Here is a 14,268-nt window from a genome sequence, read left to right as displayed (position 1 = left end):
CGTGCAGACTCCGCACAGACAATGACCCAAGCCGGAATCGAACCTGGGACCATGGATCTGTGAAGCAATTGTGCTATCCACAATGCTACCGTGCTGCCCTTAAGAACAAATAAATCTACACTATATCATTTTCCCGTAATCCATGTACCTATCCAACAGCTGCTTGAAGGTCACTAATGTTTCCGACTCAACTACTTCCACAGGCAGTGCATTCCATGCCCCCACTACTCTCTGGGTAAAGAACCTACCTCTGATATCCCTCCTATATCTTCCACCTTTCACCTTAAATTTATGTCCCCTTGTAATGGTGTGTTCCACCTGGGGAAAAAGTCTCTGACTGTCTACTCTATCTATTCCCCTGATCATCTTATAAACCTCTATCAAGTCGCCCCTCATCCTTCTCCGCTCTAATGAGAAAAGGCCTAGCACCCTCAACCTTTCCTCGTAAGACCTACTCTCCATTCCAGGCAACATCCTGGTAAATCTTCTTTGCACCTTTTCCAGAGCTTGCACATCCTTCCTAAAATGAGGCGACCAGAACTGTACACAGTACTCCAAATGTGGCCTTACCAAAGTTTTGTACAGCTGCATCATCACCTCACGGCTCTTAAATTCAATCCCTCTGTTAATGAACGCGAGCACACCATAGGCCTTCTTCACAGCTCTATCCACTTGAGTGGCAACTTTCAAAGATGTATGAACATAGACCCCAAGGTCTCTCTGCTCCTCCACAATGCCAAGAACTCTACCGTTAACCCTGTATTCCGCATTCATATTTGTCCTTCCAAAATGGACAACCTCACACTTTTCAGGGTTAAACTCCATCTGCCACTTCTCAGCCCAGCTCTGCATCCTATCTATGTCTCTTTGCAGCCGACAACAGCCCTCCTTACTATCCACAACTCCACCAATCTTCGTATCATCTGCAAATTTACTGACCCACCCTTCAACTCCCTCATTCAAGTCATTAATGAAAATCACAAACAGCAGAGGACCCAGAACTGATCCCTGCGGTACACCACTGGTAACTGGGATCCAGGCTGAATATTTGCCATCCACCACCACTCTCTGACTTCTATCGGTTAGCCAGTTCGTTATCCAACTGGCCAAATTTCCCACTATCCCATGCCTCCTTACTTTGTGCAGAAGCCTACCATGGGGAACTTTATCAAATGCCTTACTAAAATCCATGTACACTACATCCACTGCTTTACCTTCATCCACATGCTTGGTCACCTCCTCAAAGAATTCAATAAGATTTGTAAGGCAAGACCTACCCCTCACAAATCCGTGCTGACTATCCCTAATCAAGCAGTGTCTTTCCAGATGCTCAGAAATCCTATCCTTCAGTACCCTTTCCATTACTTTGCCTACCACCGAAGTAAGACTAACTGGCCTGTAATTCCCAGGGTTATCCCTAGTTCCTTTTTTGAACAGGGGCACGACATTCGCCACTCTCCAATCCCCTGGTACCACCCCTGTTGACAGTGAGGACGAAAAGATAATTGCCAACGGCTCTGCAATTTCATCTCTTGCTTCCCATAGAATCCTTGGATATATCCCGTCAGGCCCGGGGGACTTGTCTATCCTCAAGTTTTTCAAAATGCCCAACACATCTTCCTTCCTAACAAGTATTTCCTCGAGCTTACCAATCTGTTTCACACTGTCCTCTCCAACAATATCGCCCCTCTCATTTGTAAATACAGAAGAAAAGTACTCATTCAAGACCTCGCCTATCTCTTCAGACTCAATACACAATCTCCCGCTACTGTCCTTGATCGGACCTACCCTCGCTCTAGTCATTCTCATATTTCTCACATATGTGTAAAAGGCCTTGGGGTTTTCCTTGATCCTACCCGCCAAAGATTGTTCATGCCCTCTCTTAGCTCTCCTAATCCCTTTCTTCAGTTCCCTCCTGGCTATCTTGTATCCCTCCAATGCCCTGTCTGAACCTTGTTTCCTCAGCCTTACATAAGTCACCTTTTTCCTCTTAACAAGACATTCAACCTCTCTTGTCAACCATGGTTCCCTCACTCGACCATCTCTTCCCTGCCTGACAGGGACATACATATCAAGGACACGTAGCACCTGTTCCTTGAACAAGTTCCACATTTCACTTGTGTCCTTCCCTGCCTATTTAGCTTCAGTACTTACAGTAGAGGAACAGGTCAGAAGATCTGGCTCTTTGCCTCTCATTTCCTTTACCATTGTCCCTCTGAATTTTCTATAGTCAGCCTGGTCCTCAATGTATTATCAACATAAAATCTGACAGATTCGCCCTTTTTCATTTTCCTCTTGCTCTCCATCTTTTCTGCCATCCGGAACGCTGGATTTTGGTTGCCCTACTTTTCTCCCCTTTGGAAATGTACCTTATCTGTACCTGAACCATCTCTTCTTAAGGCAGTTCATTGTTCTGTACAGTTTTGTCTGGCAATATTTCATTTCAACTTACCCAGCACAGGTCTGTTCTCAACCCACTGAACTTTGTCCTCCTCCAATTAAGTATTTTCACATTCGATTGCTCTGAGTCAATTTCCATGGCTAATCTAAACCTTATGATATGTTGATCACAGTTCCCTAAATATATCTCCACTGAGATTTGATTCACTTGACCCACCTCATTCCCCAGATCCGGCAATGCTTCATTCTTTATTGGACTGGAAACATACTGATCGAGAAAATTCTCCTGAACACTCTTCAGAAACTCTTCTCTTTCCCTGACCTTTACACTATTGCTATTCCAGTTTATATAATGACACTAGGCTACCCAACCACTGGAAACAGCTTCTCATAATCTATCCTATCAAACACCTCAGAATCTTATACCTTTCACTGAGATCACCTCTCATTCTTCTGAAGTCCAGAGGTCCTGGGTACATTCTACTCAACCTCATTGTAGGATCACCCTCTCGTCTCACGGATCAATTTAATGCACATTCTTTGTTCGATAAGGAGAGTAAAACTGCACACATTACTCCACGTGTGGTCTCACCAAAGCCAATTAATAATAATCTTTATTGTCACAAGTAAGCTTACATTCAGGGCAGCATGGTAGCATAGTGGTTAGCACAATTGCTTCACAGCTCCAGGGTCCCAGGTTCGATTCCCGGCTGGGTCACTGTCTGTGTGGAGTCTGCACGTTCTCCCAGTGTGTGTGTGGGTTTCCGCCGGGAGCTCCGGTTTCCTCCCACAGTCCAAAGATGTGCAGGTTAGGTGGATTGGCCATGATAAATTGCCCTTAGTGTCCAAAATTGCCCTTAGTGTTGGGTGGGGTTACTGGGTTATGGGGATAGGGTGGGAGTGTGGGCTTGGGTAAGGTGCTCTTTCGAAGAGCCGGTGCAGACTTGATGGGCCGAATGGCCTCCTTCTGCACTGTAAATTCTATGATATTTACACTGCAATTAAGTTACTGTGAAAAGCAATTAAGTTACTGTGAAAAGCCAAGACTTCCTTTATCTTGTATTCTAACCCCCTTGTAATAAAGGTCAACATACCAATTGTTTGCTGTACCTGCAGGTTAATTTGGTCTCTTGTATGAGAATACGTAAATCGCTCCGAACACTGATATTTAAAAGTTGCTCAACATTTAGAAGATATTCTATTTTTCTATCCTTCCTACCATAGTGAATAACCTCACATTTGCTCACATTTGACTCCATTCAACAACTTATTATCCACTCACTTAATCTCTCTATATCTCTTTGCAGCCTCTTTGTATCCTGCTTATGGATAACATTCCCACCTACCTCTATATTGTCAACAAGACATTACTTTGAGTTCCTTCATCTAAGTCATTAATATGAATTGCAAATGACTATGGCCCCAGCACTGATCCTTACAGCACCCCACTAGTTACAATGCTGCTTTCATCCCAAATCTCTGCTTTCTGTTTGTTAATCAATTATCTACACTTATTAATATATCATCCCCAACTCCAAGAACCCTTATTGTGTGCAATAGATCTTTTATGTGGCACCCTGTCAAATGCCTTTCGGAAACCCAAATATGCTACATTCACTGCTTTTTCTTTATTTACCCTGCTAGTTACATCCGTTACAACGTCTAATAAATTTATCAAACTCAATTTCTCATTCATAAAGTCATGTTGTCTACACCTAATCACATTATGATTTTCTCAGTGCCTTGCAAACACCCCTTCAAATAATTGATTGCAGCATTTTTTTGATAACTGATGTCAGGCTAACTGGTCTGTGGTTCCCCATTTACTCTTTCCCTCCTTTCGGGATTGGCCCTGCTACATTTGCCAACTTCAACCCACTGGCAGAATTTAGGTAGTTTTGGAAGATTGCAACCAGTGCATCTACAATATCTGCAGCAGTGTCTGTTAGAACTCTGGGGTGTAGACTGTTAGGCCTAGTGGTTTTGTCAGCTTTTACTCCCATTTGTTGTTTGAATACTTTCCCTCTACGGACATTAATTATGTTATGTTTTTCACTCACATTAGCCCCTTGGTTAACCACTACTTTTGGTATTTTTGTTGTGCCTTCTACTGTGAAGACATACAAAATATATTTTTAATGTCTCTACCATTTCCGAATTCCCCATTACAATTTCTCCTATCTCAGTCTAATGTTTATTTTCACTCCTCTCTTTCTTCCTACATGCTTATAGAAGCTTTTATAATTTCAGCTGATCAAGGCCTAGAGTACAAATGCAGGTAGGTCATGCTGGAACTGTATAAAGCATTAGTTAGATCGCAGCTAAGAGTACTGCATACATTTCTGGTCACCTGCTTCCTAGAAAGTGAAGTGGCAGCCCTCTGGGTTGTTCTTTCCAGGAAGCATTGAGAACAAAGAGGCAGACACATTAACAAATTAAGGTTAGGGAAACAGCTGTTACCCCGAGTTAATGGATCCCTGCAGAGCTATAAAAATAAACTATCTGATTATGCCCTTGAAATTCCATTGACCTGCCAATCAAATGGTTTTTCGCAGGCAATGGAGTGTGAAATTCAATGTAAACAATCCAGTTCATAGCATTGAGCATCCTAGGAATACACATAGACTTCTGCATTTCAAAAGGCAATGAAATCGGGAGAGCATCCAAAGGAGCCCCATACCAGGGAATACCCCTCACCTGAGCCCCTCCAACCCAGCACAAGCCTCCCTGACTCCCACGAAGAACTCCATTTGGCACTCTGGCAGTAATTGTTGGGTGGGTACTTACCACCTTTGTACACACCTAAAGTACACAGTCAGCCAACAGACATGACAATTAGGCTTGGCAATATAACATTTGAGCAGGCGACCATTAAACACTTAAAAGCCATTTGCTGCATGTGACACATGGTTAAACATTTGAACAAACTAAGTAATATGAAACGCAAATTAAAACAGAGAATACTGGAAAAGCTCAGCAGATCTGGCAGCATCCGTGGAGAGAGGGAAAAACAGAGTCAACGTCTCAAATCCAACATTAACTCTGTTGCTCTCTCCACAGATACCTCCAGACCTGCTGAGCTTTTTCAGCTTGTTCTGTTTGTACTTACGATTTTCGACATCCGCAGTATTTTGCTTTTTATTTTAAATATGAAACTCACTTAGGTAGAATGACATTCACTCTTCCTATTGGAAGTATTTCCATAGATTTCCCCCAAAATTTATTCTTCCATCTGATATCTGAAAACAATGGGAAGTTTGATGATAATTAATACTCAAAGAATGCATTTTCTTAGAGATACATATCATTGCATCTTAATTTTACACTGAACAAGAAATGGGTTTGTGACCTTGTTTACAAATGAAGAACATGAAAAGGAATTTCTTGTGACTGTCACCACTGAGTGGGAGACTGAGCCAGAGTTTGCTGTCAAAGTAACTAAGTACATAATGTCACAGGAACCCTGATAATAAAGAAACATTGGGAGCAGCATGTGCTGGTGTCAATCCTAACTCTGGTGTCATGCCTGATATTTGAAATAGGTATCACACCTACAACTAGAATCATAGAATGGTACAACAGGCTGCCAACTTGTGGTGGCCATTCGATCCATTGGTCCCATTGCTGTGCACATTTCCACCCCTTTAAGCATTCGTCCAATTCCTTTTTTTGAGATGACTTAATCTGCTTTCAGACAGTGGTCCAGAATAAAATTCACTACATAATTGTTTTTGTTTTCTCACTCCACCTCCATTTCTTTAGCCAATCACTTCATACCTTTATCTTCTGGTTGATGCTTCTCTTCTGGGAATGATTTCTCCTTATTTACTCATTATTCATTTTAATTTTGAACATCTCTATCAAATAGGCTTGTAACCTTGTCCACTCTCAGAAAAATACCATTTCTACCGTATTTAACTGAAGCCTTCTGTCCCTCATACCCAGAAAATCTCCTCTACACTCTCTCTAATATCAGGACATCTTTTCTAAATTGTGGTGGGAATAATAAAGGCCAACTGAGGTGCAACCAGTGTTTCATAAAGGTTTAGCATAACTTCCCTGTTTTTGTACTCAGTGGGCTGGATTTTCACCTTAGAGTCAGGAGAAAGCACCTGAAAAGGTGGGAATTTCATTCCTGGAGGGGGAGGGAGGAGGTATTCTGGATTTGGCCCTCTGCCCCCAGAAATAGTTCATAGGCAGCCACAGGGGCTGCTGGGTACATAGGTGGGCTATTTAAAAGGACTGCCTCATCACACACACGCTCCCCCTCCCCCTCTATGCCAACTCATGCCACCTCATGCCTCCCACCCACCTCAATTGGCCTCTCATGCCACCCACGTAAGCCTGTGCACCTCCACCTATGCTTAATAGCCCCTCATATCGTCCATGCCAATGTATGGCCCTTCACCCACGCCTCATACCAAATACCAACCTTTGGTACTTCAATGCTCATTTAGCCAGCATACACTTAGAATGAGGTTTGACTGAGAGCCCAGGCATTAGATTGTTGAAACAGCTGTTCCCAAGGGAAAACATTTCTTAATTGACAGTTTTCTCTCTTAGACCTATTTCTCAATTGCCCATTTGCTCAATATTTATTTATACATGATAAAGAGGTGTCAAGTGTGTGCAGTCTCTTCTATTGATACTTTGTAGAGATAGTGGATTGACACTTTTATATGACTGAAGTAAAGGGAAATGTTTGTAAGAAAGTTATGAATGGTGTCAAGAATGTGGGATGTTAACAGGATTAACAGTCAACTTGAGATGGAAATAAAATAACAGAATAGTAACAAGATTAGCAGGAGTCTAGAGGCATTGAGGTGTGAAAGACTATATCAGAATCATTGTTTCCTAAAGATCAGTGGGGTTATACAATGATAACTTCTAAAGGCAATGAATTTGAATGAGGTAGACAGCAGAATCCACAGAGCGGAATATTAAAGACATTGACCAATATAACTGCCAGCACCCCCAATGGGGAAGCAGCCTCACAGGCCAGTTACATCTGTGATCCTAGCCACTGAGATCTATCCAGATAACATTGAGAGCCACAGCAGATTGCAGATGTTCTCCTCTAAAAGAAACAGTTTTGCATCTTTGCTAAACCAGGAAAAGACTTTTTCCCAGACTTGGTCACCTAAGCGGTATTGTGAGGTAACTATAAACTGGATTTCACCGACAGAGTTGCTAAAACTGGATGTTGTTTGGGAAAAGGGGGGCGGGATTTTCCAATAATGGGGCTATGTACCCACGCCCACGAAAAAACACGGGCGAATCACTCCGGAATTTCCTGAAGAAAGTCGAGAGTGATTCACTTACCTGGAGGGGACTAGCAGGGGCCCGGAGTGCTCCTCGCAGCTGTGGCTGCCAATATGGGGCCTTGCACTTCTGGTCGGGGGTCCATGCATGCGCACGGCGGCAGCCTGCATCGGCCACCCCGCACGACATGGCGGACCCACACCGTGGACCAGCACCAAAAAGATAGGCCCCCCAGAGCGCACGTGCCCGCGGATCGGTGGTCCCCAATCGGTAGCCTGGCCGTCCTGGAGGTGAAGGATCCCCTCGCCCCCACCAGGGCGGCAGTGGACTGAGTCCGCAGCCGCCACGTCGAGCTCCCGCCGGGTGGGACCATGAGAGAACCACGCCGTCGGGAACTCGGCCAGTTGACGTTGTGCCTCCTTCAATGGTCCCCGACCGGCGCTGCGAAGATTCACGGCGATTCTCCAGAGACCGGATCTCGGGTTTGATGCCCATTCTCCCCCCCCTTCGCCGGTCGCGATTTTGGCGTGGAGGCTCGGAGAATCCTGTCCCAGGTGTTTCAAGTGAATTCAGGGAACATGGATAGGTAACTTCAGATAACACAGTGGCTGGGATTCTCCATTCGGGTATCTAAGTGTTCCTCCTATTGGGAAATCACAGCAAGTTCATGCTGCCACCGGAAGCGGCAGAGAGGAGTTATTCACTCTATGTAAATGGGCCAGGACACTGGCCATGTGCGTCCTGCCCATGCCCCGTATCCCCAGGCATCTGATTCACTGGGGTCGAGATAGACATTGTCAGGCTGAAAAGCTGGAGCAGCTTTTCAGTGCTCCACGCAGCGCACACACTCAAGAGCAGTCAACAGGATGGCTGGGAAAAGACCTACTCCCAGGTTCATGGAGGTAAACATCACCAGGATGCTGGAAGACGTGGAAGAGAGAAAGATTATCTCATTTGCAGGGTGTGGTGGAAACAGCAGCCAGCGGTGATGACCAAAGTCTGGGAGGAGGTGGAAGAGACAGTAAGTGCTGCCAGCTTCACCAAGAGGACCTGCATGCAATGCCACAAGAAGATGAACAACCCCCTTTGAAAAGCTCGGTTGAGTAACCACCTGTGTGCCCCTGGCATCACTCTTGTCCTTGACCCCTTACATCTGCCCCCATTTCCCTAGATGTCAATAACACCCCACCTGCCAGAATGTTCCACAGAACTCACCCTCCAGAGGCCCCCCAACACATGTCCTGTCCGCTTTGGCCAGATGCCTTGCCCAAACATGCCAACAGCAAACCCTTAATCTTTCCACGCCGAAGAAACTGGCGTGCCAGCATCTCACCATGTCCTTTATGTATCCCTTGTAGCCATCTGGGATGGCCACTTCCCGATTACAAAATGGGCACTTTGCAAAGATTGCAGGGAAAATGGACAATACTGAGAAAACAAGCAGGTTCAGGGTTTGTCTGTTGATTGGAGCCGCAGCTTCCAGACAAGACCAAAACTGCAAACCCATTAGCATTCTAATGGCCCATCTCCGGGGACAAAAGAGTACCATGTGAGTAACCGATACTAAGGCAGACACCCCGGCGCCAGAGGAGACCAGAACAAAGCAGTCCAACGGCCACTTAGGAAACGCCCAGCCATCAGGGCACCCACCCCTTCATTGGAGGAAATCGATAGGAACGATCGAGAAACAGCCCAATTAATTGGTGGCCAAGTTCAAGGCCCACCCAAAAGCGCGCAAAGCCCCTTTTGGGTTCAAGAAGGATCCCCCGAGAGAGAATCGTTCTCTTGGCTCCGGCTCTCACCGAGGAGAGACGTGCCCAACAGCTGCACCAGAAAAAGTAAGTCAAAGGTCAACGCTCGCTACCAGACAGACAACATTAGCTGTTCCCCTTCACCACTTCGACCCCAGCAGCCTCAGAACCGAACAACGGCCATTGTTCCTCTGACTGAGTGGGCGCCCGAAGCTAAGTATAGGCTTTAGCAGTAGTGATAGTTTAGTCTGTAGTATTTGTGCATGAGTATATTTAACTGTGTGTGCAAATAAATAAGCATTTGACTTTGAACTAACTAACTGGTGTATTGAGTCTTTGATCAATATTCGGTTTGAACCTTGTGGCAGTATCGAAAGATACCTGGCAACTCTAGAGCGAAACATAATTAGAATTAAGGAAGGCGACCATATTGACCGCCATATTCAGAGCCAAATAAAGAGAGCAAACAAATAACATTTACTGGCGACCTCTGACGGGACTCGACTTCTTGAACATGTTTCATTATAACCATAATGCTTTACTGAATAGCTTCAATAGATAATTATTTAATGTAACAGTGATAGGTATTCATTAAAAATGTTTATGGCTCCTTCAGAGCGTTCGTATCGGAGCCATCCTTTTATATAACCTGTGCAGCTTGATGTCTTTTTCTTTTATGTGCAAAACATGCATTTAGTTTTGAACAACACATTACAGGAGGTTGAACATATAGCTAATTAATCAAAAGCAATGGAATCAATTTTAATTGATTTGGAATGTTGTAAATGTGTTAATCTCCAAATAATGTCACAGGTCATCCGGTGTAACTATTGATTTTTTTCTTCCGAAAGTTGTGTCTCAAATTTGGTTTGACTTTTGCACTGACAGCAAGTAAAGTAAAAGTCAATTTACGTACATATTAAACGAGTTTACATTTATTCTGTTGGCTGTGCTGCAAGAATTGATTTCATAAAATCATAAGAGCACAGTGGAGGCTATTCAACCTATTACAATCCTTTACAGCTTTTTGAAAAAGCTCCCCAATTAGTCCCACACTGCTCCCCATTCTACTTAACCCAATAAATATTTCCTTTCCCAAAGACAAATACGGAACAGGCATTGTGGTAGGATGGTGTTTTTTGCACTTAAACCTAATTTAGAAGCCAATGATGTGATTTTTTTTCTCAGTGCCAGTGGGACCATATGAGATAAAACACACATTGTACAACACGCGAGAGAGCAGACAGAGCCTAAATTCACACAATCAATTCAAAGATAGTTTCCTGCGCACAATGAATAGCTTGTCAGGTATCTTCACTAAAAGCTCCGAGAACGAAATGTAGCTACAAGTTCAGTAGCTCCGTGGGGAACTGAAATTTCTGCAGCCTTTCGAAAGACTAAAAACAAACTTAAATTATTTGTTAGCCTTTCCAAAGACTGTATGATAGAGATGAAGAGGGTCAGGTGAATAAGAAACACTTTCTGACACTCCTACCATTTAAATAGCTGGACTGGAAAGACAGTAGCCTCTTCCACATTGCCATTAGCCATGTTCCTTCCTCACAATTTGGCCACTGGCAGCAGACCAGGTGTAAGATCTGTGATTCCCTGAATCTCACGGCTACCTTCAGAAACTGAATATCGCCATTCTCTTGGGTGGGTGCGAGTGTGCAGCTTTTGGAAGATGTTAATTTTTGCGAGGTACTGGTTTATTCTGGAGACTTTGCTTGTTCGAGGCCACTGGATCTGCTGACAGGCATTCAGAAACAGAAGAGGAACATATGGTGCAGTATGAAGTTACTGTTCAAATACTTCAGTTGTTGCGTAATATGCTCGAATGTAATTCTGTGTGTGACTGAGCGAATAACAAGAGAAAAGATAATAAAAACAAATAAGTGTTAATATTATCCCAATCTGCAGTTTCCCTTTGAGAAATCCTTTTCTTACCCTTTCTGTGTTCCTGTGCTGTATGATGTTCAACATGGCCCACTGGACTGCTGGGAGGAATGACAGCATGAATCTTCCGAAAAGTAATATTCTCAGGTATACCTTCACATTCCAGTCAAGGTGATACATTTATTCGGCAAATAGAAAATGGGCAGCAAGGTAGTATAGTGGTTGGCATAATTGCTTCGCAACTCCAGGGTCCCGGGTTCGATACCCGGCTTGGGTCGCTGTCTGTGTGGAGTCTGCACGTTCTCCCTGTGTCTGCGTGGGTTTCCTCCGGGTGCTCCGGTTTCCTCCCGCAAGTCTCGAAAGACGTGCTGTTGGGTGAATTGGGCATTCTAAATCCTCCCCAAAATGGGATGGAAGTCCTATTGTGAGACTGTGAGTCCTGGCTGTGCGGAGTCTGCACATTCTCCCCGTGTCTGCGTGGGTTTCCTCCGGGTGCTCTGGTTTCCTCCCACAGTCCAAAGATGTGCAGGTTAGGTGGATTGGCCCTGCTAAATTGCCCTTGGTGTCCAAAATTGCCCTTAGTGTTGGGTGGGGCTACTGGGTTATGGAGATAGGGTGGAGGTGTGGGCTTGGGTAGGGTGCTCTTTCCAAGAGCTGGTGCAGACTCGATGGGCCGAATGGCCTCCTTCTGCACTGTAAATTCTATGATTCTATGAGAGAACCCAAATTTGAATTGGAATCCAATTGGAAACAGAAAAACCACAAGTGTGAAAATGATACTGATCAAACCTCCGAGATTCGGAAGTGTGTTAATGCATACATACTAACAGGGATATAAGGTAAACCTGAGAGATTTTGTTGCGTAAAACTGTCGGGGGTTTTGTAGGCCGGAAAATAGCGTAAGCCGTACCAGTGTTTACATCACCACTTTATCACCCCCTGTTCCAAATTCAGTCGAGAACCGAGAGATAGAGAGAAAATGGCAATGAAGGCAATGGAACGCCTTATGAACCCCCAGGAATTCGAGGTCGCAGCGACCAGTAGAGTAGCACAGTGTCCCGTATGGGAAGAGGAAATCAGAAAGTACCTCAGAGGGAAAGGATGGCCCCTTTGGAGCGGATTCTGCACGAATGACAAAACAGGTCCCGGGAGTATAGGACATACTTGGTGGGAGAACCTGTCAGAGATCCACAAGAAGAGCTTAGGGAAAGCTCGCAAGCCGATGGCAATCATGTCCTGCTTGGCACAATTGCGAGGCACAGAGGAGGTCGTTAGGACGCTCCGTAGAGAGATTGAGGAAATAGTGAGGGAGATGTTAGCGAGTTTGAGAAGGAGAATAAGGATTGGAGAGAACAGTTAGCAGTAAGGGACAGAGAGGTGGATGATGCCAAGAGGGCACACCAGTCTTGTCTCACCCATTTGAGTAGTTTTCAGACCCAGTATGATAAGGCCTACCAGGACATGCAACGTGCGGTCATGGTAAGGCAAGAAACCGAGCAACAGATAGAGCAATTGCAGAAACAGTGCAATGATTTAAAAGCAGCCCTACGAGCCCTCCACACTTCCACAATGGAACAAAGGCAGAGCTCCGTAGATCACGCAAAGTGCCGGAAGCAAATTGCAGAATTGCAATCTCTGCTTTCTGTCCAGAATGGGTTTCAAAGTACGTTTGGACCCCAGTTAGACCAGGAAAACGGCCCTGATTGGCAGGAGTTAAATGAAACTGCCCACAAATACGTACATGGGACATGTACGCTAGAAAAACCACAAAAAGAAAGCACCCCGACTGAACAGGTAGAACACGCCCTCATGAACCCAGTAACCACACACCGCAGGGCCGCAGCAGAAGGAAACGCAGATTTCCTGCATACAACCCCATTAACCGTGACCCAATTACAGGATGCGTGTGGAACAATTACACCATTCATTCCCACATCAGACCCCCACCAGTTGTTCGCTAGAATTAAACAGCAGGCTACCATGTATGGCCTGGACGAAAAGGAGCAAGTGAAGCTCACAGTTTTAAGCCTCGACCCTTCAGTCATGGCAGCCCTTCCCAACCCACAAAATGTAGGAGGAGGCACACTCCAAGAAATGCACACAGCGATCCTGGATGCGATCGGCTACAGCAGAGGAGACCCCGTAGAAGGCCTAAACAAGTGTAGGCAAAAGAAAACAGAGCACCCCACAGCGTTTGCTGGACGCTTGTGGATACATTTTATAGCGGTTTTCGGAGAGTTAGCCCGCGCCCATTTGTCCGCGGATAATATGGCCAAATGGACTCAAATCCTAGTCTCTCATGCGACAGAGGCAGGACAGAGAGCTTGCGCAAATTACGACCCCTCAGACGAGGCCCACAATGAGAAATGGGTTTTGAAGAGATTGTCCCGCACTTGGGAACAATCTATCCAAGGCAAAACCGCATTTGCAAAACCAGAGGAAGAGCAGGCAGACATGAATCTAGTTAAAGCGCACCAGAACCCCGCATGGGTAAATGAGGGCAGGAACAGCCCACAGCAGCCTAAATCCCAGGAATGTTACAACTGTGGACAATTAGGACAGTTTGCAGGAGAGTGCAACGCGCCCCAAAAGCAGCAGAAAAACCAACAGACAGGCACCCTAAATAAATAAAGCCAATCCATAGCGTTAGCGCCCGTTCAGAGAACATAGACATGAATGGCACCGACTGACGGTGTTCGGGCTCCCCAACTTGGGTGCGCGACACCCTTTGGGACAGGTCCAGTAGACCGGTAGTAGCAGGCAAAGTCCGGGGACACCCCGTAGAATTCTTTTGGGATACAGGGTGGTCTCGCACCACACTCAATTCCTCCACGATGTTTCAGCGAGACACGTGGCCCACAACAGACACCATCACACTCAGCAGCTTTACAGGCCATTTACAACAAGGACACATCACAGCCCCTGTAGCGATACAAATAGTCAACATTACGACTAAACA

At 45.2% G+C, this 14,268-nt stretch overlaps 1 protein-coding gene across 4 annotated transcripts in view; it reads right to left on the bottom strand.

Moving 5' to 3' along the window:
• osbpl6 (oxysterol binding protein-like 6) overlaps positions 1-14,268 on the bottom strand; it is a 334,262-nt gene that overhangs the window by 16,180 nt on the left and 303,814 nt on the right. For all 4 annotated transcript variants that reach the window (XM_072477126.1, XM_072477154.1, XM_072477136.1 and 1 more), the window contains one exon: positions 5,561-5,639. In XM_072477126.1, coding sequence (XP_072333227.1) covers positions 5,561-5,639 — 79 coding nt within the window. The remainder of the gene's footprint in view (positions 1-5,560; positions 5,640-14,268) is intronic.

This window comes from Scyliorhinus torazame, chromosome 2, assembly GCF_047496885.1.
Source record: "Scyliorhinus torazame isolate Kashiwa2021f chromosome 2, sScyTor2.1, whole genome shotgun sequence".
Classification (NCBI taxonomy): Eukaryota; Metazoa; Chordata; class Chondrichthyes; order Carcharhiniformes; family Scyliorhinidae; genus Scyliorhinus; species Scyliorhinus torazame.
The sequence above is the reverse complement of the archived record's forward strand: the minus strand, read 5'-3'. Positions and strand labels throughout refer to the sequence as shown.